Raw genomic sequence first — 27,974 nt, 5'->3', positions numbered from 1 at the left:
GTCTTCATTTATTTATAGCAGGGTGGTGCTGCTCTCAAAGAATAAAACACCTCTTTAGTCACTTAGTTTTAAACAACACACACAAAAAAGATACCGATTATTTAAAAAGGTCAGCGATGACACAAACCACCAAACTGACCAGGACTGTACATTTGTACACAAAAGGCAACAACTACTCTGTTTGCTTTTTATTTTGTGTAACTGCACCAAAGTGTCAGCGTTTGGAAGAACTTTGAAGGATCTGTAAGATGTGTGGTTGACGTTTATTGACATTTAAACCTTTAAAAGCAGCTGACTGTGAGCTGCAGATAAACTATCCGACACCTGCTCCACTCCTCAAACTGAATTCATGCAATGAGTGTTAGAAAGTACACTGAAAAGCACGAGAAGACCGAAACTAATTAGTTCAGAAATGACACGAAAATTGGGTTTTTAATGGCACAGCTAAACTCATCCCCTGTCCCCCTCATCCTGGGTACTAACATAAAAAGGTAAAAAATTACACCAGTAAAGCAACATCATCAAAACCACTCACGCAGGTGAAGTGAAAAATATTGATCAACTAGTTAAAATGCAATTTTTTGATGGGAAACTTTGGGTTTCTTTAAGAAAAAATTAACTGTCAATTGCAGTTTGGTTAAATTTAGGCAACAAAGCAACTTTTTAAGGTTTAGGACAGACTGCGGTTCTAATCCATGGTAGCCCCACTCGAAAGCATACAGACGCCAAAGGAGTCAAAGTCCCATTGCCAGGCACTAGAGGGCGCCCCCTGAGGTGCAGCGAGTCAGATCTGTGCACAACATCAGGCGGGTGGTTTTAATGTTGTGGCTGATTAACATTTTAAACAGATACTTCACACATAAATACTTCACTTCACAATGCATCACCCTTTCACACAGTTTTCTTCTTAGATAATCCCTAACCTCCTTTTCAGCCATAACCTGCTGTAGGTTTTATTGGTTTAGAGCAATAAACCGCACAGTTAGGAAGCAATTATATAAGATAAAGTTTGTTCGCTCGTTTCTGGGTAAAGGTTTGCACTCTGACACAGATCTGCAGATGCTCAGTTGCCAGTTTCTTAATGAAATCTGTACAGTTTTGCCATTTTTTTAAGAAACAGCATGTTTAAATGTTACATACAGTAACCTCAGCTCTTCTTCCTCTCTTAAGCTTCTCATCAAAAAGTCACACCTGAGCCGTAAAGTCCATAAAACAGCATCATACTTTTGGGGAGACTCTCAAAATACTAAATGAAAGTACACAATCACATGAGTAGCAGAGTAGCGCCAACCTCAGGCTGAGTATAAAAGTGAAGCCCAGGGAGTTTAAGCTTAAGCGTCAGGAAGGGGCTACTGTTTCTGGATGGTTTTCAGACCAGGGTATGCTTTAGGTCAGGCCCAACATGGGATCAGCGAGCCCACGAACATAAAGCACTTTGGTTTTTCGGTCAGCTCCACCCTTCAGTCCTCACACCCAGTCTCACCACACCAAGGCGGCAAATCCTCAGTTCAAGGTTTCAAAGACTGGACTTTGCCATGCCCATCTTTTATTTATAGTTTATGGTACTTATAAACAAGCTTCTTTCCCATTTCGATCCAAATGTCATGAATATGTGACCTTGTGACCCCTGAATGACGTCAAGTCAGCACAATAACTATTAACTGCTTGGTTTTAAAATGTAATTTAATTAAAAAAAATTTCAAATTAAAAGTTTCTATTTTACTTTTTTGTTTCATCTGATTATCAGTTTAAAATATAAAAGGTAACTTTAATAAACCTCTCCACTGAGAAACAGGAAATTTACAGTTATTTAAATGTAATTTATTCATAAATTAATAATAAAATAGTTTGATGTTTACATTTTGATGGCTCTGTAAATCAATTAAATCACAATCATGAGGGTTTCTAGTTGTTGCACCCCACCTACTCATTAAGATCTGATCACAGTTTGGACAGAATGGGATTTATGAATAGCTCACACTAGAGTAAAAACAGTCAAAACTGATGGTTGCCTGATTACTGCTGTGTTTTGTTGCTTTTTTTACGTTTTACTTGCAACTACTTAGTGCAAACATATAGTTAATTTTCTATTGCAAGGTAGTTGCAAACATTGCCTGGTGGGAGGCAACCTGTCTCCAAGCAACCGATCGCTCTCAGACAGATTGGTAAAAGTTTGCAAACACAGACAAATTGCTAGCACGCTGTAATCAACTAGTTGTATTCTGGTTATAAGCAGCAGCTACGTCACCATTTATGGAGGAGTGTAGTTAGTGGGAATTTCTGATTAATATAAGTTTGATTTGAATGCGATTTGCAGCAGATTGATTCATAATCACTATATTATCACAAACAGACTGAATGCAGTTGCCAGTTTGAGTGCATTCAATTGAACGATAGCAGACTGACGTCGTCTTATTGTTACACTAAGGTCATTTTAAAGATGGCATCTGACTAAGTGGTCATAGACCCGATCCTGTCTTTGAAGCAACAATTTCAATGGCAAAAAAAGTTCATTGCACACAGTCGTGATCTCCAGCCACTGCTTTCCTTAGTGTGACTGTAGAATAATATCAGGTATAAATACAAACAGGTGGGATCACATTTCACATTCCCTGATGATTTACAATTATGCCTCTTTAACTAATCAGTTATATTACTGTTTCTTTTTAATTTAGCCATTGTCTTTCCATAAACATCACTGTGTGATTTTAGCTGTTGTACCTTCAAGTTTGTATGTCTAGGATTGGAAAATTACTTTCTTTGGCACCATCTGGTGGTAGCATGCATAATATGTTAATTTCCTATAAAGAAATTTGTAAAAATATGTTATAATCACATGAAAACATCTACACATAGTGGCTTTAGGTGAGTGATAAACAGTGGGAGTCCTGATAAATGTAAATGAGGGAGCAGATGGGGATGAAGAAAAACACAACAAAGCAGTGAAACTGACTGACTGTCCATGTATCTAGAAAACTGACTTACCTTTTATCAATGAAATGTGGAGACAAAAATTAGTCGGTGTACTATTATATTCTGTCTTGACTTTCTGGCTGAAACACAGCTGCTCTACTGGCTAATCAATGATGATACTTTGTGCATATTCAAGTCTTTTTGTGTGTTTGATCTTTGTCATTTATTGCCTTCTCTTAGCTCACAGAGCGTTAGGAGAGGAGAAGAGTGTGAAGGTGAGCCAGGAGCACGGAGATCGCAGCGCTGACGCTCAGCAGAGGAATCGCAGGTGTGATGTTACTGCTTGAGCTCACAGCTGGAAAAAAAGAAGGGCGTATGACAACATTTGTGAAATGTGCATGTGGTGGAAATACTGTCTTAATGCTACTGGTTTTTACAAATTACCAGTTTAGTTTGTGTGCAGCATGCAAAAGCTACAAGAGTTATAAATATATGGAATTCATATGAACCAATCAATTAACTAATAATTAAGTTGAACGCCCTAAATTTTATGATTTAATGCACAGAAACTTGCCCACTTTTTTAGTTGCACCGTTCAACTGCTCATTAATGCAAATGTCTAATTATTTAATCATACGGCAGGAACTCATTATATTTAGTCATGCAGACATGACTCAAACAACCTGCTGAAGTTTAAACTGAGCATCAGAATGGGGAAGAAAGGTGACTGAAGTGACTGAATGGGGTGTGGTTGTCGGTGCCAGACTGGTCTGATTATTCAGAGACTGCTGATAAGCTGGGATTTTCCCACACAAGCAGTTCTAGAGTTTACAGAGAAACAGTCTGAAAAAGATACAATTTCCAGTGAGTGGCATTTCTCTAGCTGGAAAAACCTTGATGATGCCAGAATTCAGAGAAGAAGGGACATATTCTTGGCACCGTTTGCTGCTGACCATGCCGTTCCTTTTTGACCACGGGCACTGTGGTTATAAAGGGACACGGCACGTGAGTTCTCTGTATTCAAAGGGCCTCCACATTCGCCGGATCTCAGTCCAGTAGAGCACATTGTGGTGGAGATTGACATCATGGATAAAAGCAGTTCTGAAGGCATAAGGGGTCCAATCTGGTACTTACAAGGTTTACTTAATAAAGTGTGTAGTGGCTGTATCTACAACACTTAAACTTTATTAGCTTTGCTTCAATCACTCCAATTGTGTGAAACATGATGGAAACTGTAAACTATTGAGAAACATGCAAAACCTGCTTGGTGACCCTCGTGTGTAGTTTCTGTTTTTCTGGGGCTGATATTGCCGCGGTTTAGGTCATGCTATGATTCAATAAAGTGGGAAAAAAACCTTAAAATTAGGTATTTTTGTCCTTACCCCGGCAGCTCTTCCCATCTCTTTGCAGCATCCCAGTCACACAGCTGCAGATGGGCCCAGCGGCCTTACTGGTGCAGATTTGCTCACAGCCTCCATTGTTCTCCTCACACCAGTCAGACTCTGAAAACACATCAGAAGCTAACCTACGGCTTTTTGTTTTTCCATAGATTACTTAAACAATAAACTCTAAAGCGTGTATTTTACCCAATAAGCTATTTTCTATCTAAAACTATGCTCACCTCTTCTTCTTATGGGTCCAACAGACAGTATGTGCTCTTTATGGTCACTGTCCTCTGAGTACATTCTTCTCTTATGTGGACAGTTCTGCACACACAGTTCATTGATACATCAACACCCAAACACACAGCAGGACGCTTTCTGATTTTTATTGCTCTTCTTGATTTACTCACCACTTTGCAGGCGTTCGTCTCTGAGTCGCACAGAGAAACGTCACAGTGCAGGTGGACTTCATCGTAATCCCCGATGAACTTGAAGACGGTGACGTGAAAGCGGCAGGTGAGTGATACGCCATTCTCTGCCATGCCAATGGTATTGTCCTTAATGTTTGGGCACCTAGAATAAGCAAGATATTAAATGTGCTGTAGTCAAGAAGGTGGTTGTGGGACTTGGGAGGCAGAACGGTCAACAAAAGGTGAGCTTTTAATATGGATAATGTCAACATCCAAACTAAACAAAGTCTTAAAAGGGAGTCCAAACACTGATCACAAATGCAAAGCACAAAAGGCATGACAAAGACCCGAGCATGCGTGTATAACTAAGAAGTACCCGCATGACCAGATAGATGACACAATTAAGACAAAGTAGAGGGCAGGACTATTTATACACATACATGACTAAGGAGATAACTCTTGAGTGTGTATAAATAGTCATGGAAGTAGTGTTCCTTGGAAACAGGTGAAAAGTCATACAGGAAAGATGCAAAACTAAAGCAGGAAAGGAACAACAACCGTAACTGACGCAGGGAGGGTTTAGAGGACATGCTAAACCTGGATGAACTAATTCAAGGGGAACACAGAAAGACAAAGTTATTAATACAAAAAAGAGGGGAAGGAAGTAAAAGTAATGCAGGGCATAAACAGATACTCAGGCTTCAAAATGAAGCAGGACGTGAACAAAAGACAAATACTAATCACCGAGTTTAGAAGACGCGGACAGAAGGACTATGGACTAGAATTACTATATAGTAAAAGTAGGGATCAAAGACTTTACAATCGTATAATAATAATTATAATAATATCACTAGAAACAACACTTACTACTACAATAATAAAACAGTAATAGATTAAACAGGAACCCAAAAGTTACAACAATAAAGAAGGAATCGAAAAATAATGCAAAACCGTTGGGCCGTGACATCCATAGTGCTTTATTCTAAACACCTCAAGCACATTATCTACCTCACGTAAATTTAGAAAAAACAATTTAACTAACATGCCGTGGCGTGGCCTGTTGAGGAAGTACCCAGAGACACTGCCGGCACAGTGAGGGCGTGCAAAGGGCATGCACAGTGACTGTATTTATTACTTCATGTTCTTTTTCTCAAAATGTGTGGATCAGACTATAAAGGTCATCTTAAAGCAGCAGACTGTAGTGAACCCATAGGCTTCATAAAGAGCTACATACTTTACACCGATCACACCTCAACTTCATCTTGGATTACATTAAGAGAAAAAGAAGGTCAAAAAAAATGTTTGAGTTTAAAACATAAAATAAAATCTTTTTTTTCCCACCTCTCTTTTGAGCATTTTTGGTCCAGGACTAAATAAACCTCACCCTCTCTCAATGATGATGTAGCGGAGTCGATCACTGCTGTAGCGCGACGGCGTGGCCCAGCACATATTCACTATAAGGATGAGCTGGTTTTCATCCGCTCCTTCCACAAAAACGCCTACGTACAGGATGTCTCGAGTGCTGAGCACCACCTCCCCCTCTCTGTATGGATGGCGGTACGAGGAGTTTTTATACAGAGCCATCTTGGTAATGAAGTTTCCTTCCTGGGTCGGTAGGGTGAGGTTAATGATGCTGGAGAAAAAAGGAAAAAGAAATGACTATCCAAGCGTTGAGCCGTTGTGTCACACTTGTCGGTGCATATTTGTGTTCTGCTGCCTGACCTGAGCATGGGTTTGAGGACAGTCTCCAGTGAGATCTTCAGGTCCAGCTCATAGGCGCAGGAAAACTCCACGTTGATGGTCTTGTCTCTGGTGATGATGTTCCCAGTGTTGTTCACACTTTGTATCCACACAGTGTTTTTATACATGATGTGTGTGCTGTTGGACTGTAAGAGAAATAAAGCGTAGGTGACTCATAATTTCAAATTTCTACATTAAAGGAACAAATTATCCTAGCTGCTGCTTTTGATTTCACCCATACAAAAAAATGTAAAACACCGTACAGACAGAAGACATCATAAAAACTAATCATTTAGTAATAATAATAATAATAAAATTATTAAATAATAATTTATTCACCAAAAACATTAGCCAGAATTAGCCAGAATTATGAGGATTTAAGAGCCAGGAGCTGCTAACGCACGTCTATAAAAGCAGAAAATTTGACATCAGCAATAAATATAAAGAAGCAACATCAATCTGAGGAAGTTATAAGACTCTGTTGATCACTTTAAAGTGAAAAATATTATTCACATGAGGAACACATTCATGAGTTGCCAATCTTCCCACAAGTGGATATCAAATTTGGAGTGCATAAGATCTTTTACACTGATGAGCAGGGGTAGACAATCGAAGGGGCGGGTCTACCAAACAATTTTCAGCCAGTAGGAAGGGGGTAGGTTGTCTGTGCCAGTGCCACCTAGCCAGCCAGCTAGCAGTGACAAAATTATTCATTGGCACGTGTTGTGGCAGTTTCAGTTAAAATGCTGTAAATGTTGCTTCCAAGATAGTGTAGACCAGGGGTCTCAAACTCCAGTCCTCGAGGGCCAGTGTCCCGAAACTTTTCCATGTGACCCTGGTGCAACACACCTGAATAAAATTAGTAGGTCATTAGCAAGAATATAGAACTTAACTGCATGCTGAAATGTCAACCCCTAACCCTAATCAACTAAATTTAAGTACCGTATTTTTCTGACCATAAGACGCACCGGATTATAAGGTGCATTAAGTGAAACAAAACAGTCAGATAATCAAACTTTACTCAACTCATTCTTCTTCTTGCCTCCACTTCCGTACCATTGATTCACTATTGATTCTCTTGCAGCTGCTCTATTCCCGCATTGTTGCAGTACATTAATGACTAACCTCGTATTGTGGATGGATTATCTCAGTTGTTCTCCTGACTGAAGTTTGGTCTGTTTACAGCATCCTGCCATGTGATTGCATTTGTTGCTAACCATCGGGAACTCTCCTGTTAACTTTTATTGAGTGGAAAAAGTTAGCATTCATCCTCTAGCTTCACTGTGTTTATATTATGCTAACATAGCTGTGTCGCTAGCCACCATGTAGCAACCCTACAAACGTCACTGCTGTTTAGTTTTCTGTCTTCATTTATGTTGGAAGTGATAGCGGAGCTGTAAGTTTGAATTTTTTTTCAGAAATCTCTCAGTCAGAACATGCTATATTATGTTTAGGTGGAAACTAGCGAGCTAACTTCCTGCTAACTTCCTGCTAACTTCTAACTCTGTTAAATTTAATAAATTCTGTTTTCATGGATGCCTGGATGTTAAGCTTAATTGTTAAACCTGGTAAAGCAGCAATGCTGATCATTTTATTACAGATGAAAGAATTTAGACAGTTTTTAACTCTCAGTGATGTCGCAGTGTTTGTTTAAAAAAGTCCCCATAGGGAAATAGTTCCTCTGCATTTAACCCATTCACCCAGTGAAGCAGTGGGCAGCCACCAGTGCAGCGCCCGGGGAGCAGTGTGTAGGGACGGTACCTTGCTCAGGGGTACCTCAGGGTAGCCATTCAGTGGAGTCGAACCCCCGACCTTCCGATCATGGGGCCACCACTCTACCTACTGAGCTATCCCTGCCCTTTGACTTTGGGACCTGAAGCGGACGGAGTTTAGGACCCAGATTACTCGTGAGGCTCCTGACTACGGTAGCCGCAATGCTCCGACAATCCATCAAGCGGTGCGGCTTCGTAGCTTACCAAAGTCAAAGTCTACTAAAACATTTTTTAACAGATTTTTGAGCGCCATATACCACATAAAATCGGTTCGAGATCAGTAAGCACAACCAGAATTCATACATAAGGCGCACTGTCGATTTTTGAGAAAATTAAAGGATTTTAAGTGCGCCTTATAGTCCGGAAAATACAGTAAATGTAAGTGTTTGGAAAAATTTACTTCTTAAAGTACTTTTATTGCACCATGTTCATTCACTCATGAGCTGCTGTAACATGAATCAAATGGCTGAATTGCCACCTCAGCATGCAGTCAAGTTCTATAGTGTCTTGGAACATGGAAAAGTTTCAGGACACCGGCCCTCGAGGACTGGAGTTTGAGACCCCTGGTAGATCGTGTTGACGACTACATTGTAGTGTCTAAAAGGATCCAAACTGAGATGCGGGGAGCTTTATCACATTTCGAAAGTGATGACGAACACGCTGGAACACAGACGATTGCAAACTGACCTGTACAATGGAACCGCAGTGTCCCTTAGTGTTGTTAATGTGGAAGGAGATGAAGTCCTCTCCCTCAATGCCAGCGCAGTGCTCGTCGTTGATCCGGACATCTTCCCGTTCAAAGCCCAGCTGGAAGAGCTTACACTTGGAGATGGAAACCTCCATCTGAGCATGCTTACAGGTCACCTCCGCTTGGATGATGTCATCCTCGCCTAACAAACATCGACATGAAATACATGTTTTTGCATGTTGCAAAAACATGTATTTCACGTTAGCCATGTATTTCACCATAGCCATGATTAAATAAAAAAGTATTTTTTAATAGCTTTTAAAATGTATGGCTAATCAAGTAACACGGAGAGTGTCAGATATTTAAAACTGAGTGATTGCAGCTGGATGAAGCACTCACCTTCAGAGTTGGTGGGTAACTCCGGACAGCCACACAGATCGCCTCCATTCTCCAGCTCACAGGTGAAGTTTGTGCAGATCTCTCCTGCACAGGGGTCATAGATCCATTCTGCTAAAGACAGGTCCACACACAATGTTAACTGTCACACAGATGAAGGCACAAAGTTTTTAAGAACATGCACGTATCTAATACTGACAAAGCAGTCAAACAAATTTACATTTCACGTCTCATCGTAGTAACACAGTGGTCTTGATGGAAAGCAATCTGGAAATCTTAGCAAACTAAGCTCATAATGTGTGAATCAATAATATATGAGACCCAATACTTTCACTTTTAGTACGTCTGGTAAATTCAGCATTAGCGCTGGTTTATATTTGTGTAAAGTGCAAAGTTGTGTTTATTTCCACAGTGGGCATTGAGTCTGAGAGAAGTTCACGGTGCCCTTACAGCAGTTCTCTTGGGTGATCCACTTGGTCGTGAGGGTGCCCATGGACCGGCAGGCTTCTGCATAGGCGGCTAGTGATCCACAGACCTGAGCCTTGCGATGATTGTAGCAGCCATCCAGGTAGCAGGACTGGTAGAAAGGACGGGGATCCAGCAGGCCGTGGCATGGCTGGAAGAAGCCTTTGAGCTGGGTGAGCTTCTGACAGGCATCTTCACTCTGTAGAGCCAGGATGGCCGAGTTGTCACAGGACTGAGCCAAAGCCACGTACTGGGTCTCATCACAACTAGAGGAGAAAGACCAAAATCCAACTGTCAAAGGTATTAGGACGCGAGCAAAGAAGGAGCAAAGGCCCTGTTAGAATTGCTCCGTTTGCTATTATCTGTATAAATGATTTGCACAAGTGATATGTTTTAGCAACAGCCAGTTAATATCCAGGGTTTAAGACATGCACATGCTTGCAGACGCATGGCTTATGGATTAGGTAACCTTAACTTTTCCTTTTATATTTTGGGGATAACAGCCAAAGGTTTTTACAAGAACTGGTTATATGAACCGTAAATTCCTCCCCATCTGTGAGCCTCATCTACCTGTTCTGCATGCCGTTGGTCTTCCAGCTCTGTGCCAGCTCCAGGGCGCTGACAGCCGGCTTGCCCCTTGAGGTGATGTAGTCATCATTGGGGTCCCCATTGAAATTCCCACAAAGGCCGCACACCTTGTTCTGGAGCCGCTGGCCCATTGTGATGCTCAGGGTGTTAAAGTGGTTGTAGCGAACCTGGATGTCCTGGGGTGTGTCGATGACAATGAAGCCCTCAGATGTGGACAGGCGTGTCATCAGCCCTGTTACAAATGGTACGGATACTGGTGTGCCATTAACCTGTGAGGACAGGAGAGGCAGACACATGTAGACTTTTGACTCGGGACACAAGAAATTTTTATTTAAGTAACCAGCATTAAGGCTACGGAGGGCCTCGAGTGCTAAAATGCGTAAAATAAATACATCATTAAATAATTAATTAAATGTGTTAATTAATTTAAATTGGAATTAACTAATTAACGAAATACATACATTTAATTTATTTCATTTAAACTTTTTAAAAAATGATTTAATTCCTATTGTATATATTTAATGACACATTTAATTGTTTCACTATTTAATACATTTGTTATCAATTTTAGTGAATAATTTCATGGTTCCAGTGCAGTATGGAAGGCATCCATACAGATGATTAGAGCAGCTCTCTATATGTTATAATGGGAAGAACAGGAGGAACTCAGTAAAACAGGTGCAGATAGCAGCAAATACACTGGTCCATTCTGGTGTTAGTTGCCACTGTATCAGCGGTGTGGCCACACTGGGTGTCAATGAGTGGTGTTTTACTTGGTGAACAGTGGCATCCCGGGCAGCGTCTTTCACATTTGCTAGGTTCTACTAGCTTAATGTGGCCTCAGAGCCCACATTAGCTTCAGCTGTTCTGCTGCTGGCTGACCAGGAAGTTGTTCCTTGTGACAGTACTGGTACAAGTCATCTGCATTGTTTACTCCCACTGGCAGACAGGGGGGAATGAATCAGAACAGAAGTTACAAAGGTAACTATGATTCTCTGAATTCCAGGATGACTGTCAGACCTGCTGGCGGCTAAAAACGTCTCAGTGTGAGAAGATTCCCAGAGACCAGATGTAAGCTACCACGTAGTATTTATAGTACACATGCTTCAGTAGTGTACACATCATGCACGCGATTTTATTTCCGGACCTGCGCAGATCATGAGGAGACCCATCTACGTAGTTTCCTGCCATTGGCAGTTATCTGTGAATTCACAGAACTATAGTTATATTTGTAACTTCCATTAGCAAAGTTGCCACTAGAGTGTGTCAGGCCACCCTCATGGAACAAGTGCCAGAAACATGCTGGAGGTCATTTTGTTAGATACTTCCACTGTCACGCTCCTCATTGCACAACGGAGCAAATGCCAGCCCTGCTTCTGGGTGGATGTACACCTGTGGCCTTGTCTAGCTTGTGTAACAACCCATCTCCTGGTATCTCCTCCACACCCTCGAGATCATGTTTGGAGACACAACAACAACTTTCTTGCAGCGGCGCACAACCTAAATGCGAAACACGTGTCATCTCATGCTACCAGCAGGGAAAAAGGACACCAGCTAAAAGCAAAACTAGAGAAAAGATCAGGAAGGATAAGCAGAAAGCTGTGGTCTGTGACCAACGCCTGTGAAACCATTTCCTTTCTCAGGGTTGTCTTCTTGTTGCCTCTCTGGTACATATTTTTTATCAATTTATTTTGAAAGGACAGAAATAAAGGGACAACTCTTCCATTTGATACAAAGTGGGTTGGAAGATTAAAGCAAAGCAGTCACCCATGTTTGTGGTCACTTAGACTACAAAAAGTTCAAACTCCTTGTTATTTCTGAACTAGCTCATCTAAAATGTGATAGTAAAGACTGAAATATTTCTGTTTATACAGTTAAAAATTCAACATATTGAAGGATTGTTGAACTACAGAGCACCTCAAACTAAACCATTTTAAATCCAGGAGGCACTCCTACTTAGATGTCCTTTTTCTGCTTACATTTGGGGATTTAGGAGGGGTAATGCTGGGTAAAATGTATTGTCAGCACTAACTGATATCCATTATGTCCTAAAGACAGCATCTCTAAGAAGCCAAATGCAAGTAATGCATTTTTTGATCATTTCTAAATCATGTATATAATATTAGCTTTACAACTAACAGCTCATGTTAAGCATGTTTTGTTTTGTTTTTTTAGTATGGGGCTTGCAAACCTTAAGATAGAATATCTGAGTAAGAAGTTAAAAGTTACAGCCCAGGTAGTTTAAGAAAACTTTCCTGTAGTTTAGGGCTGCATGTGTGAAAATGAGTATATAATAGCATGAGTAGTGGTAACACCATGTGGCAGCATTTTAAAAACTCTGCAAGACAATCAAAGATGTACATTCCCCATGTTTTTGTAGTTATATTAACATAAATACATTGCCATGTTACTGACATTGAAGCTTAAACATGATCACCTATGAGTGGGAAACAAAATTGGGCTGTCATTGGTATAAGCTGATTTCATTCTTATACAAAGATTGGCTGTTAGGATAAAACAAAAAAGAACAGAGACAGTCCGAAGCAAAGATTGTGACAATCTGAGCCTCTTCAGGGCATTAGAACTAACGCCAACATGCTTCTTAAGGCAGTCAATAAAATTAATGAATGTTAATGATGGCGCACTCAGATCAGGCAGGATTAAGACTCAGTGGGAGCTGCAGTTTAAAGCAATCAGTCATTAGCTACCTCTGTGACTGCACTTACAGCTGACTGACATGGCCTAAGTCCAGAGCTGGAGGAGATATAATAGGCTATTAGTGCCAAGGTAATTGGTAAATTGGGCTGCAGGAACTTTTTCAAGTATTTGGGAAAGAAAGAGAGAGACTTGAATCCGATCTGTTTGTTGAGGTTGATTAAAGCGTCTTTGACCGCAGCCATATGGCCAGCACACAGTAACTCGATCACATAAACAAAAAGGAGAAATCTCCTGATGGAGGCAATTTTTCTATTAAAGCAGGATTAAAAGAGGAAGAAACTGTGGTGAAAATGAAAAGCAAAAAAAAAAAACCTCGGTATATAGAGTGTCCATTTCATAGTGTGATGGTTTTAGTCACTTTATGGTCTCTAATGGTAAATGGACTGGTTCTTATATAGCGCTTTTCTACTCTGAGCACTTAAAGTGCTTTATACAACTAATTCATTCACCCAATCACACAAGAACTGCCTATGTAACATTCATACACAACATGGGGTTAGTATCTTGCCCAAGGATATTTGGCATGCTAGAGGAAAGCCAGGAATCGAACCACCAACCTTGACCTGCTCTACCGCCTGAGCTACAGCCACCCCATAATGTGGCCAAGTTGTTGGCTGCATATTTCTGTGTAAAGTTAATAACCTGTTACGACTATCTTTGACTGTGTTTCAACATGTACAATTATCCCATAATCATATTTTTCTTTTTTTGGTCACAGTGTCGTCTTGGTAACGAAGGTAATCTAGGCGTGCTGATTTGGTCGGCACCAAAGGTGCACAGAAAGGGTGGGAGAGTTTGCTCTCTAAATGTGACCACAGTAAAGACAAAAACAAAACATAAATAACATTTAACTGGTTGAAACACCAGTTTGAATAAAGTGGCCTCCCATGATTTTATATATTTAATGTTATATAATGATTCAGAAACACAGGTAATGGCCGATAATGCTTTAAAGATTAAAATCAATGTCTCAGATCACGACACTGATGAAAAAAAGAAAAGATACAGAAATTAATGTCAAATATGGAAAAAAGTAAAACAAACTTGTGCAATAGCAACAGTTAGTGCAAAGTGGCTCCATCGTGTAGTGATTTACTCGTTCAGTTAACAAGTGAACGATCCCCAGTTCGATCCTGGAGAGATAAACAAATCCCCTTTGGATCTGTGACGACTGCTTATGAATAAGTAGCTGAAAGTAGCTTTCTTACGGCAAAGTTGCAAAAATTGGTTATTTTTTCCTCAGAACCTGGCTGCCTAGCAACAACCAACAACCCAGGACACTAAGCTACAGAGGAAGTTTACTAAAAACTAAAGTAAATGATTTTCTTCTTCTTTTTGGCTACTTCCTTTAAGGAGTCGGCACAGCTGATCATCTCAACCTATCCCTTGCATCCACCACTGTCACACCAACATGCATGTCCTCCTTCACTGCATCCACAAATCTTCTCTTCCCTCTTTTTCTCCTACCTGGCATATTTCACATCCTTTGCAGAATATATCCATTATACTCATTTCCAATACAACTTATCTTCAGTATTGTTTCACTCAAACAACTTGCGACATTTAAGAAGAGAAACCATAAGAAACATGATTCAAGTAATCCTGGGATAAACGTGCACGTGTCAAAGTCACAGAGTTAGACAGCTACACAGTGTGTGGCCTCTCTTTATGCTTATCTTCTGCTTTACTTCACCTAGCCTCTTACCTTGACAGTGCTGCCAGAGATGAGTATATTCTCCTCATTTATATACAGGTAGACATGCGAGATGGTGGTGAGGTTGGGCGTGCTCCATTTATCAAAGTTGGCAATGAGCTGGAAAGAGAGGTCGGGCAGCTTGTGACAGTTTGTGGACAGGACGAAGGAGCACGAGGCCGGCAGTCGCAGCGATGCCCCGTCGAATGTCCTGAACACTCCGCCGCCTGATGCCACGCACTGCTGGGAGCGGCGGGCAAAGCAGCCCCGAACCCCGTACCGGAGGGTGCACTCCTCCTCTGCCTTGCATCGCCTTGGATTGCACTGGATCAGGTTTCGTCCAATGCACTGGCAGCGTTTGGTGCAGTCGGCGTTCCAAAAAAGCTGCTTGGGCTAAAATAAAGAAAAACTCTTACGATTTTATATTTGCAAATAGTGTTTTAACCAAGGTTACATGCAACTTCCAACTTATTTTGGACTTTAAGAGCTTAATGGTTGCACTTACTGATAGATCCAGAAAGGTCTAGTTAAATTTTTCTATATACTTTCTATATTTCTACTGCACAAAATAACCCAGACATTTAAACATTTATAATATATTCATGCACATAGAGCTTGGTGGGAGACTGACCTCATAGTATGTGCCATCGGTATAGCAGCCACAGTTCTGAGAAAGGATGCAGCTCTTGCCGTTGAGCACGTAGCCCTGGTCGCACTGGCAGCCCTCCACGCAGTCCTGGCTGCAGTCCCTCTGGCCGCGGGCTGGTGCACACTGGGGCGGGCAAACTGACATGCAACTGGAGTAATGGCTGTTAGGTGGACAGCTCTGGACTGGGAGCAGGCAGGTTGGCAAAGATATTAGCTAACAGTGACACTAACTCCACTCTAAAAATGTTTGTGGTGTTAATAAATCTTTAGTGTTTAGGGGTAAGAAACAGCTGGCCATGTCAAGAGCTCATGCAGATGTGCAGCAGCTGTTTGGCCCTTTGGGTGAAATATATTTTATCTTTATTATTATACTATTTATTATTTCGGAGTGTAAGAAAGTTGAGGTGGACTTCAAACCTGGTTATCCCTGCTTAGAGAAAACATCCAAAATAAGAACCTATTCCATATAAATACAGTTTTAAATGCACTAATTATCATGATGTAGCTCATTTCCTTATAGAATAAATATACAAACACAACTTAAAAATTACAATTTGTGGTTTTAATGATTTTATCTTAAACCTGCATAAGGTGGGTGGGATAAAACCAGATTTATTTTGCATTTCTGATAATTCTTATCTCTCTGATATTTTTCAGATGAGCTACTTTCTTTGATTAAAACAGCCATTAATGATGACACGCTGTCGCTTCTTCACAACACACAATCTATTTTTCCTAGAGGCAGATGCTTCAGCTACCAGGCTTCTGGAACCAGCTCCAAGTCTGGATTCATGGAGCAGAAACTCTCCTTAAACTTAACTTAATAGTTAGGATTGGATCAGGTGAGTGTAAACCATTCCTTACTTCCTCTGCAATTAATCTCTGCAGGCAAGAAAAAAAGGTTTTGGTGCCACAAGTTTTCTGGTGTCCTTTTGCAAGCTTCCCTTGCATGCAGATAAACAATCTATGTGGGGAGCAAAACAGGGATGGTACACGCTGAAATGCATCAGATAACTATTATCTGCTGACGAAGTTTTACCTTTTTTATTTGGATTTTATCTGGTGGTTATACCAGCCAAGTCAGGATAATAGCCTGTGGGTTCTCAGACTCAGGCTGGCTGGAGGAACTCCCATGATGCACTTCACCTCTACTTCCCAGCTTACAGCCATCACACATTCATATGCTATTATTACTTTTTTTTCTCTCTTCATTCTCTCCTCATTAGAACCTGCCTCTCTCTGAGTTTGGTTCTGCTGGAGATTTCTTCCTGTTAGACGTCATTTTTTTTTATCCCCACTGTCTCCAAGTGCTGCTCATAGGGCACTGGTTTCTAGCTACGTCCGTGTAAATATTATTCATTTAAACTGGCCTTAATTTTAATTATAAATTCTCTCCAGTAATGGTGCACACAAACCTGAAACTTAAAACGGTGCCTGTGACTTTAAGAAGGAGAATACATCTTGTGATAACACAATGGGAAAAACTCTACAAAAACATCTCCTCACCACACGGTGTGTCGCTCCTCCAGTCGGTGACATGCACCCCTTGGGTCTGACAGGTGCTGGCATAGATCTGCAGCCAGTTACAGATTGTATCCTGAGCTCCCTGATCCAAGCAGGTGTCCTGGAGGCAGCTTTGATAAAAGAACGCTGGCGCCACCTTGCTGTGACACCGTGCAAACACGCCTGACCGATCAACAAGTAACCCACACAGCCTCACTGCCTCGGGCTCCACAAACACATAGAGCCCGTCACCGATGTGGAAACGTATGCCAGTGCTGACTCCATTTGCTTCATCGTCGCTCCCAGCGTTCATGTTGGCATCAGCCACCATGAGAGGGGTGTCGTTTTGGGAGCTTTTCTCTCCGAGGCCACAGCGCGGGCAGGAGTCACCGCAGCCCACCTGGCAGAAGGTGTCCCTCTCCGCCCAGGCCATGCCCCAGTCGGTAGTGGAAAGGGTGGGTGGGGACAGAGGCACGCCCTGGCAAAGGCCACAGGTGGAGTTGTAGAGGTCGCGGGGTAAAGTCAAGAGCAGGAGAGTGTTCCAGTCAAAGGCCACCTTCAGGCCAAAGTCTGTCTCCAAAATGAGGTGCATGCCAAAGGTGAAGATATTGACCTTTCCTGGGCCCAGCTTCAGGGGAAGGTACAGTCGCTCCTTATTCACCTGAGTGAAGAGAGAAATCATGTAAAACTGGTTAAAGATTTAATATAAAATCCCAACTAACATAAAATCATTCCTACAGGAGCAACTTCTAGAAACAGAAGTTCAAGTCTCTAATCTAACTGACTTGTATATTTTCCAAGTATGTGGGGAAGCCCAGGTGGTGAACAGCTACTATTAAGACTGACTGAAAGAGTTTCTGTGAATTCCTCTCAGTATAATTGTCAGAGCGAGAGCGAAACGGAGAAAATTAAAGAAAGAAGGGTGTGTGAGCGAGTGTGTGGGTGGATGTGTCATTTATGTTGCTCCTCAGATCTTTTAGTCGCTTTGTGAACCTGGTCCAAATGTCGCTCAGGGTCGAGGTTTCGTCTGAGCCAAATCCAGGCCGATAAAAGATGCCCATTGAAATTAGATCCACCTTAAGCCAATCAAAGAGGAATTCACCCTCTGCCTGGTTATTCTATCGGCTTGATTAGAAATAACATGTCCTCACAAATGCAATAACTTCGACCTTCACAGGGCATGCAAAGAAAATAAAATCTGTTGAAGATTACCTCATTGCACAGACATTCTCATATATCAACCTAATGCTTACCGTGACAGTGTTTCTGTAGCTTCGAGATGCTTCAATTTCATACTCATAAACTTCCAGGACAAAACCCCTCACCCAAATTGCTTGGCTCGTGTCTCTGTCCTCGTTACGAACCGCCAGTTTAAATGGAGGAAAAGTTCTGGTGATGGGTACGTGCGCCATGTTCCCCCTCCCACATCTGGTGGTGACCATCCTGAGAGTGCAAGAGCTCTGCAGCTCGAACGGCACTCCGCCAAATGGCAAAAAATGTCCATAGCCAGCTGCCACACACAGGGCCTCAGAGCGCGGCTGGCAGAAATACAGGCCGTCATTCTCCTGGCAGTACTCCTCAGGGTGACACGGCGCGAGCTGACAGTATACGGTGTTGTCAGAGCCATTGCAGTAGCAGCGCTCCTGGCACTCCCAGTCTGTCCAGAAAGTCTGGTTGGTGGCCAGCTGACGCCTGTGGTAGATGCAGCCACAATCTCTGCGCGCCACGCACAGGCCATCCCGCAGCGCGAAGCCGTCTTCGCACTGACACCCCTCCTGACAAGGCAGGGGGCACGGCTCTTCGGGGTCGTCCAAGTTGGCACAGGTCAAAGGGCAGGCGCTGGTGCACTCATCAAAGTGACTGTTCTCTGGACAGGGAAGAGCTGAAGAAGAGTGAAGGTCAGGGAGAGCAAGACTTAAGCCAATGTTCAGTCAAATATCTTACATGTGTTTTTATGTTATCCTCTGTATGTGTAGTACAAAATACACTGTGTATCACAGTCACAATACAAAATCACTGTAACTGGTTCCAGTTTTACTTTCCTTCTGACAAGATAAAACAACAGCTCCAAACAAGTGAGATGATAGAAAGAATCTAGAGACCATTGCTACAGATGAAATTAAATAGTTAAATATTAGGTTAAGTTATTGTTGGGATTTTTTTTAAAGAAAACGGAATCAGGTGACCCTCAACCCTTCCTTAGTTATACTGCAGTAGACCGCGGCTCATGGACGCTTCCCATGATGCACTGAGTGTTTTTCATCTTCACACACTTCATTTCGCTCTCTTTGTGTTTATACACCACTCTGCATTTAATCATTAGTTATTAATAATCTCTGGCTCTCTTCCACAGCGTATATTTTATCCTGCCTCCCATCCCTCACCCCAACCAGTTATGGCAGATTGCCGCCCCTCTCCGAGTCTGGTTCTGCTGGAGGTTTCTTCCTGTTATAAGGAAGTTTTTCCTCTTGGGACAATCCACTTTTATAATTCTCATGCAAAATATATGAAAATACCCAGTCGCATTGTTATTATTGCTACTGGAACAAAGTTTTCAACAGTGCTGGTGGTAAAACTCAATAATAACTTACAATAAACAGGAGGGTTAAATGTGTTTTCAAGACACATTATACATTGTTGGGCTCTGAGTTATCAGAGCCCATCAGCAAGACTATGTTTTTACTGTGTTTATTTTTGGTTTTTAGCCTTTTTCTCTTTTTTTCTACTTTTTAAAAGTCATGATCAGCCTTTGTTGTTTTAAAAAAATATGAATTTAACTTTTTAAATTCGTTTTTTAAACAAACAAAGGGGTGGAACAGTGGTGCAGTAGTTAGCACTGTCGTTTCACAGCAAAAAAGGGTCCTGGTTTCTAATCCAGCTTGGAGCTTTTCCGTGTGGAATTTACCCTGGAGAGTACCTGTATGGTTTCTCTCCAGGGACTCAGGCTGTCTCTCACAAACACATGCACATTGGGTTAATTGGTGATTGTAAATTGGCCCTAGGTTTCAAAGTAAGTGTGCATAGCTGTCTCTCTCTCTCAGTCCTGCGAAGGACTGGTGACCTGTCCAGGGTGTACCCTGCTCCATGTCCTATGGCAGCTGAGATATTCTTCAGATCCCCCCTCCTTATCCAATATGGATAAACAGAACAATAGCTTAGCCACTAGCTAGTAATGTATATTTCTTGCAGAGTTTTGGCAAAGTCCTAGAAGACTTTAGAATTCATTTATATGTGTTTGGGGGTAAATAGTCTGGACACACTGCAGGTTATTTATACCAAATTTTTACTATAGACACTGCTGCTCACAGTCTTTGATCACAGGCTCAGAATTTCTTGTTTTTTCCTAATGAAAGATTAAAGACCTTGCAATCTGTGACACCAAGACTTTGGAACAGTCTCCCAGCCCAACTGCAATGAGCTGACTCTGTGGACTTCTTTAAAAAGCGATCTTAACTTGATTTTGTATTGCTATTGCTTTTCGATTATATTTTACGATGCTTCATCCCAGTGTTTATTTATTTTGATTACATCTTTTGAATGCTTGTCTGTGAAAAGGCTTTATAAATAAACTTTACTTACTTAATTATTAGATTTAGTCCGTCTATGCATCTCTGTTTTGGATCTACAGAGAAGAGTTTGATAATCGACAACTTGCTGATCTTTCTAATGACCAGCAAGAGGTGACTGCTCTGATTTCAACAAGAAATCCAGCTGTGTGAAAATCTATAGAAAAATTTCGTTCAGTGCCCTTCATTTGTGCTTTAAGTAATCACTTTTATATATGTTTATGGCCTCAGCTGCTGCTATGAAGTCATCTGGACTAAGTTTATGGTCCCTGTTAGCCTAAAAATGGAAGATGATGCAGTGTATAGTTTAGGGGATGCCTTGATTTTACAGTCATTTCCCGCTGTTTGTAACATGGCCTTTCAAAACAACAAGCTCGCCAGGGAAAATGCTCAGTTTGAGACCTGACAACAGGCCCTCACTAGCCAATGGTTGACGTAATGGTCCATCTTTTATATAGATGTAATAGCCAAAACGGTTACTCACGACAGTTGGTGGTGCTCCTCCATGAAGCAAGTCCTACTTGAGCATCCTGACAGGCGGTGGCGTAAGCCTGCAGCGAAGAACACAGGGCTGAGCGGTTCCCTTCCCTCACGCACATGTTATACAAACAGTTCCTGAAGAATGGCGAGGGGTTAACCACTGCGTGACACGCAAGAAAGGAACTATTCCCGGGGTCGTTGATATTGCCGCACATCCAAGGGCTCTGATAAAGACGTAAGTCTGTGCACATGCGATACAGGTCGTCGCAGTCGCCATTGCAGGTAAGATCATCAGCAATGGAGCGCCAGCCGTCTGTGAACTGTTCGATTGACTCTGCCTGGCGTCCATTGGGTAGGCGAAGGTCATCGGTTGCATTGCTATTGAAAACACCACAAAGACCACATGTAACATTGTAGAAGAGGGTTGAAAGGGAGATATTGAGGAATCCTTGATGTGTGTAGTGGACACGAAGCAGACCGCGGGACTCCACCACTGTTGCATTGCCCGGCGCTCTGTATATCATCATTGTCTCCATTGGATGGACGTATGGGAGCAACACTAGTTCACCATTCACCTGCAAAATAAAAAAGTGAAATATATTCAGCTGGTTCCAAGCCTCATTTTCATTGGACTCAAGAAGGCCTTCATTAAAAAACCGTTCATGTTCCAAAGTGCATTTATGTGAACTAGTTAGTTTAATTAATGCCAAAACCAGATGGCAGTTTTCAGACTTATAATGTCTGAGACATGCTTTTATGGTCACACTCTCATATTGCCTCAAACAAATCTCAAGCCTATTACAGGTGATTAAAAGCAAACAAAAATGATGATATGCTGAGATCATTTTTAAGTCTTAACATCAGCCTTGTTCAGCACAAACATTTTTTTTCTTTTAATGAGGCTCTCTAATGACTGGAGAGAGATTGTGGACTGCAAACATAGTTGTGTTCTTTGCTTCTGGCTGTTTGACTTTATTAAATTTCTCCAGTTTCATAGCGTCCAACGATTACACCTCCAAAGAAAGAGAGCTGCTCTCTTGTTTATTAATGTGGCTATAATATATAACTATTGTGTCAACAGATGCTAAAGTTAGATACATTTTTCCATGTTTAGAAAACCTTTAATAGGCTAATAAGCTAACATTTTTGAGCAACACAGACAGCAGAGATGTGTATTATGAAGCAAGATTTTGTGACTAAAGTTGAAGACATAACCCGCTTGGGGGCAGATTATGTTTGAGATTAGAGAAAAGAAAATCAGAAGATATGAATTCACTGTCTGGTGACCAATCAGCTCCCTGGATCAGAATTTCCAGAAAACCTCTGTGCACAGATAGTAAGAGGGTCTTTTTTCTGTTTCTGTTATTTAAAGAATTCTTCAACAATTTTATGTAAGCATTAATATAATATGCTAAAACAAAGTTTTCTCAGTCGTTCAGAAGATATTGGAGGCCTTTTATCTATTTCTTTTACCTAACAACTTCCAGTTCATTTTAGCTAGCTAGCTAGCTAGCATTCCTTTAGTTAAAATATTGGTACGTTGTTTTTTTAATTTGCAGATAGCCATTTTAGCAATTAATTTGTTCATTCATAGTGTTAGCTAACAGTTTACATTGCTAATGCAATCATTTCCCAAGCACTTCAGAGAACTTATTCATTTTCCAAACAGCTTTAACTGTTAGCCACATACAACCTCTTTTAACAACCCATTTGTTAACACTACGACTTATTCTTCTTCCTCTTTTGGCTGCTCCTTTTAGGGGTCTTTGTAGTGGATTATCTGCTGCCATCTCACCTCATCTCTAGCTATTAATCTGTCAAAACAACCTCATGCATATATATCCTCCTTCATTATATCCACAAATCTTTTTCCTTTGTCTTTGGCCAACAGTAGCACAGTTTCCACCGCCACTCTGCTGGCAACTGGAGCACTGGACCTGGCCAATCTGGTAAGAAAATGGCATTCTTTGTGATCCCCATTTTTGATTTGGTACAGATTTTATTCCAGGACCCTCTTTCTGTTGCTACTCTTCCTATTTTTCCAGATATGGGACTCATAGTAGATGTAGGCTTGACTGGCTTGTAGTCCCACTGTGGTTGTGTTCATTTGTTTACCGGATGACCATTGCTGGCTGATAAAAATAATTAATGCATTTATTTTTGCTGTTTATTTCTATTGCTACTGCTTATGCTTGGGTTTGAATTAGTTTTTTCAGCTTAGACCTCTACCTAAATCACAATTCCAGCGTTTTCAGTTTCAATAAAAGCGAATCTGTTCATATACTTGCGGCAGTGCAGAAGTCTCCACTCGCTATTTTCCCAGATCCCAAAAAAAAACCCCACAAGATTTTTACTTTTTATGAAGAAATACTAACCTTGACTGTATCAAAATCCAACCCTCCCATCTGTGCCTCCACGTTAGCTAGCGTAACTACCACAGGTCTTTTCCAAGCAGGCCCTTTGTTGACCAACCGCCGGCCTAGCTTCACCTCCACCATCGAGCCGTTGGCTGGCACTGGAGCGCACAGCTTCAGTAAGTAATAAGAGCTGTCATCTGGGAACGATAGGAAGGTGCCATCGAAGGAGGATGTCACTGAGTTTTGGGTGACTGAGCAAACCCCTTCTCTTCGAGGGTAGCAACCCAGCAGGCCAACCTCTGCCTTACACACCTCACCCTCCTTACAGGAATCATTGAAACAAGAAACTTGCCCAGCAGGCCCACAGGTACACCGGAGGGTACATTCTCCTTCTTCACCGCTGGGACCTACCCAGAAAGTCGTATTAAGGGGGTAATAAAGGCCATTATGCTCACAGCCACAGTCTTCACGCTGTACACAGCGGCTGCCACTGAGAACATAGCCTGGGTCACACTGGCAGCCCTCAGTGCAAGGATGAGCACAGTACAAGGGAGCGGTGAGGTCTGAGCAGGAAGCTGGACAGGCGCTTGTGCACACTTGATACTGGCTGAAGTCTGGACAAGACCAAGCTAAGAAACAATAACGGAGAAGAAATTAATTCTGATTTCATATGGTAGATAAGTGCTTTCATGTCAAATTTAGCATTAAGCAAACTGAATCTCACCACAGAAGGTGCGAGATCTCCAAGGTCGTATTGTGACACCAAGGGCCTGACAAGCCAGTGCATAGGCCTGGATGGCCTGGCATAGACTAGTGATGTTATCCTTGTTGCTGCACATATCATAAACGCAGCTGTACACAAAGGCTGTAGGATCCACAACAGCTCTGCAGTCCCTGAATGGTCCATCAGTTTTGTTAATTAACCCACAGTAGTCAGACCGAAAGTAGAAAGCTTCTGCAAGAGGGTCACACATGCTGCAGTTCTGTGCACATCCATCTGTACACCTCCAGTCTGTGTCCTCTGCCCTCCAGCTGCCTCCCAGCTCCACTACACTTTCTGCCACAGTGCCATCAGGTAGTACGGGATCATCGGCAGGGTCATCATTATAGTTGCCGCAAAGGCCACAAGTGTTGTTGAAGTAGGAGCTGGGTAGGGAGATGGATGCGTAATGTTGGCCATCGTAAGTTACCAAGAGTCCAAAATCAGTTTCTAAAGCAATGGCAACCCCAGATTGGTACACCCTGACAGCACCAAGCTGGAGTTGGACTGGTAAAGTCTTCACCAAGCCATCCACCTAAAGAGAGAAAAAAGGATGTTTTGGTAAGGGAACAGGTAGAAATCATTAACCAATATCTAGACAGTGTATCCAGGAGGAACGCAGCTATGTGCTTATCTTCTGTATCCATAGATTCTCACCTGGACTGTTCCAAAACTTCCTTTTGGCAGCGTAACTCGGTGACCATACACCTCCACTGTGACGTCTCTAAGCCAGGAAACAGAGGCAGCTCCACGGTTCTCGTTTTTGGCCTCCACACTGAAGAAGGGCAGCCCTGCTACCTCCCAGCAGGGCCGAGCCAGCAGGTAGGAGCAGGTCCCCTGGAAGTGATAGAGGAAGCCATCGAAGGTGTGATAGTGGGGGTCTCCGAATACCACGCAAGTGCTGGTGCGAGTGGGCTGGCAGTAAAAGGCTCCTTCCAGCTGCTCACAGGTTTCAAGCTGCCCACACGGAGCCTCTTGACACTGCACCTCATTATCGATGTCGAGGCAGCGACACCGCTGTGAGCATCTGTCAGACAGCCAAAAGATCTCTCCCCGTCTGTAGTAACGGCCTGGAAAGGATGTAGAACAAAGTAGCATTTCATGGACTAATTTTAGTGAAGAATTCTTTGCAAAGAGTCAACCTGCATGCACATTATCAGTGTTTGATGTTTGACTTGCCATTGTAGCTGCAGCCATTGGCAGGATTAATCAGCTCAGTGTCTACACGGAAGAACCAGCGCCCAGGAATATTTACATTAGTTGTTTGTTCAATGTTCACTACATCATTTGACCGCGATCCCGGCAGGTTGAAGAAATGGCCAATATCTCCACCATTAAAACCTGACTAAAAAGGGGAGAGTTGTGAGGCATATCAGATTGAATGTCCAGAGGATAATTTCTGTATACGAAAAGCCTTATTGTCCTTATGAAATTAGGAGGCACAGTGAGAATACCTGAGCTGTTGTACCGCCCAATCCTGTTAATGGATCTCCACCACTGGCTGTTCCTGTGCTCCATGTGATTTCGGCGTAGTTGAACATACTGAAGAATGCCACGCCATCTGAGATGAGTACAGTTTGGAACGTGTTCACCTTTAAATCAAACAAATGGATTAAAAAGATTTTAAGAAAGAAGAAAAGTGAATATACACTAAACAAATGTATAATGGATGAAAATCTTTTTTTTTTTCATGTAATTAACACCCACAAAATAGACAGGAAACTTAAATACAAAAAACCTGTTCCTGATTTAGCGTCATTTTAAAATTATGTTGCTCTGTACAGTGATGAGAATTGCCCACCTTGTTACAAACTGAAACAGTTGAAAACTTCCTGGATATTTTCTTATGTGTTTCTCTAAAAAGTGATCTCTCATATGGCACTTATCTAACCTTACTAACCATTAACATAGCTTGACACAACAAGCTACTTTCAACCATTCATACACACAGCAGTCTTTTTGTTTCACATACACACAGGCACACACCGGGTCTGAAATAAATACCCACTAACTGCCAAAAACGAGTAGATTTTCAACTTGGTGGGTTAATCGTGGATAGCTTTCTGCCACACAAATAGAACAATGTAGTGAGTTGCTTTGTAGTTAAACTGATAAACTATTAATAAATATACCTGAAAAGGTTTTGTTTAACTTTTGCTCCTGCCTCATAATTCAATTTGTATTAATGTGTTATCTATACAAAAACCTATTCATGTGATAGAAAAAGGCAGTTTTAGCTGGTTAAAAACATTATTGAGTGGTGCAGGTTTTACTGCATGAGCCCCTTTTGCACATATACTATATGGACTAAAGTAGTGGACCACCAACACACAAACAGGAGCTGCTCATCCACTGAATGAAGTTCCCAGTAACAGTTTTTGTGCTGATGTTAATGGCGATTTGAAGCTCTGCATTCACTGAGTCATCAGAGCGTTGGCGATTGTTACACAGTTTGTGACACTGCTCTGTAACTTTACGTGGTCTGCCACTTCATGGCCGTTGCTATGGATCCTACAGACATGTTTGGTGAGCTGGGGATGAATTGTAAGCTTTCGAATTAGTAATTCACTCTGCAGCTAAACCACCCAAAACACATTAATTACATTTAAATTGCAAAATAACTGTTTACTTGTCCAGAAACAGATGTTGGCTAGATTTGAGAAGTCTAAAGTAAAATATAGCAAGCTAAGCTGGGTAAACTACATGCATCTAACAAAAAAATACAATATAGCTACAAATAACACTTAACCTAACGTCCATCCATCCATTCGCTTCCGCTTATCCTTTTCAGGGTCGCGGGGGGCGCTGGAGCCTATCCCAGCTGTCGTAGGGCGAGAGGCAGGGTACACCCTGGACAGGTCCTTAACCTAACGTATTTACATTATTTTATCTTCCTCATTTTCTTTGGGATGGTAAAGAAAATTGCATAGGGACCATAAAATATCCTCAAACACACGTGTATAGCATTATGTCTGAATGGCATGTTAGTTCTTATAATGAGTGTGTTTGAATCATATATGGCAACCAGGTGGCAATTATTGAGGCTCACACATTTATATACAGTACCAAAGTCTGTGTACACATGAGAAATACAGCAGATGAAGATGAAGCAGATGCACGTGGGGCATATTTTCCCCTTTTGATCAGCCAGTTCCTATCCACATACTGGTGGAAGTGAATGACCAGAATTCAAACTATGCCAGAGTTAAAACTTTACCGGAGTTGTCTGGCTTCCTCCATAGAAAGTGACTTGGTGCCATGTTGAAATAAAGACCCATGTGGCAGTGAAGGTGGGCATGTTTTTGAAATACTTCCGGACATCTTGTGTTGCCCTTTCGAGAATTTCTGGCTCGGTGGTCTCCCGGTAGTACACGTCTCCGCGGATGCCATTGTGCACATCTGCCCAGAGTGGAGCAATAAATGACCTGCTGTCACTCAGGGGAAAAGCCTCTGGTGTGAATTGGCTAACCTGCACGTTGAAGGAGATTACACCATTGTTGTTGACCTGTGAGAGGAAAGAAGAGGATTTTTATTTCAGTTTCATGGTCCAGCATTAGTTAGCTTTAAAGATATTGATTGAAGGACTGTGGAATTCAGGGCTTACATAGATAGAGCGGTAAGGGATATTGAAGAAAATAAAGGGGATGAGTAAAGTAATTTCAGGAGAACTTCCATCGTCCATCTTTGGAGTCTCTAGATCCCTATGGCCAGGTCCATACGGATACAGCGTATCCTGAGTGTTACCTTGAAAAATAATGTACAAGAGCTCATCAAATTGTAAGAGTTGAGGAAGAGAATGGTATGCTAGCTCAATATTTGCATGTCTTATACCTCTTGTGTGTGCAAAGATGCTGAAGATATGGAGCAGAATGACTGGACAGCCTGGCCTGACCAT

General features: G+C 41.8%; 1 protein-coding gene across 1 annotated transcript; it reads right to left on the bottom strand.

Moving 5' to 3' along the window:
* Positions 1-27,974, bottom strand: tecta (tectorin alpha). The gene is made up of 23 exons (XM_086309429.1): positions 27,911-27,974; positions 27,684-27,823; positions 27,297-27,584; positions 25,534-25,671; positions 25,259-25,424; positions 24,737-25,149; positions 24,044-24,614; positions 23,338-23,948; positions 21,004-21,537; positions 18,170-18,691; positions 16,920-17,577; positions 15,397-15,596; positions 14,778-15,158; positions 10,337-10,623; positions 9,752-10,032; positions 9,305-9,415; positions 8,905-9,107; positions 6,428-6,591; positions 6,090-6,338; positions 4,706-4,868; positions 4,535-4,619; positions 4,296-4,415; positions 1-3,268 (listed from the first exon to the last, which is right to left on the bottom strand). Exons 1-23 carry the CDS (start codon positions 27,972-27,974, stop codon positions 3,165-3,167), a joined length of 6,453 nt encoding a protein of 2,150 aa, XP_086165555.1. The 3' UTR covers positions 1-3,164.

The sequence above is a fragment of the Aulonocara sp. 'chitande type north' Nkhata Bay genome, linkage group LG10 (assembly GCF_057382095.1).
Source record: "Aulonocara sp. 'chitande type north' Nkhata Bay isolate Kocher_YH1m ecotype deep benthic linkage group LG10, A_spYH_male_GT1.1, whole genome shotgun sequence".
In the NCBI taxonomy this organism is placed as follows: Eukaryota; Metazoa; Chordata; class Actinopteri; order Cichliformes; family Cichlidae; genus Aulonocara; species Aulonocara sp. 'chitande type north' Nkhata Bay.
This window is presented reverse-complemented; position numbering and strand designations above follow the sequence as displayed.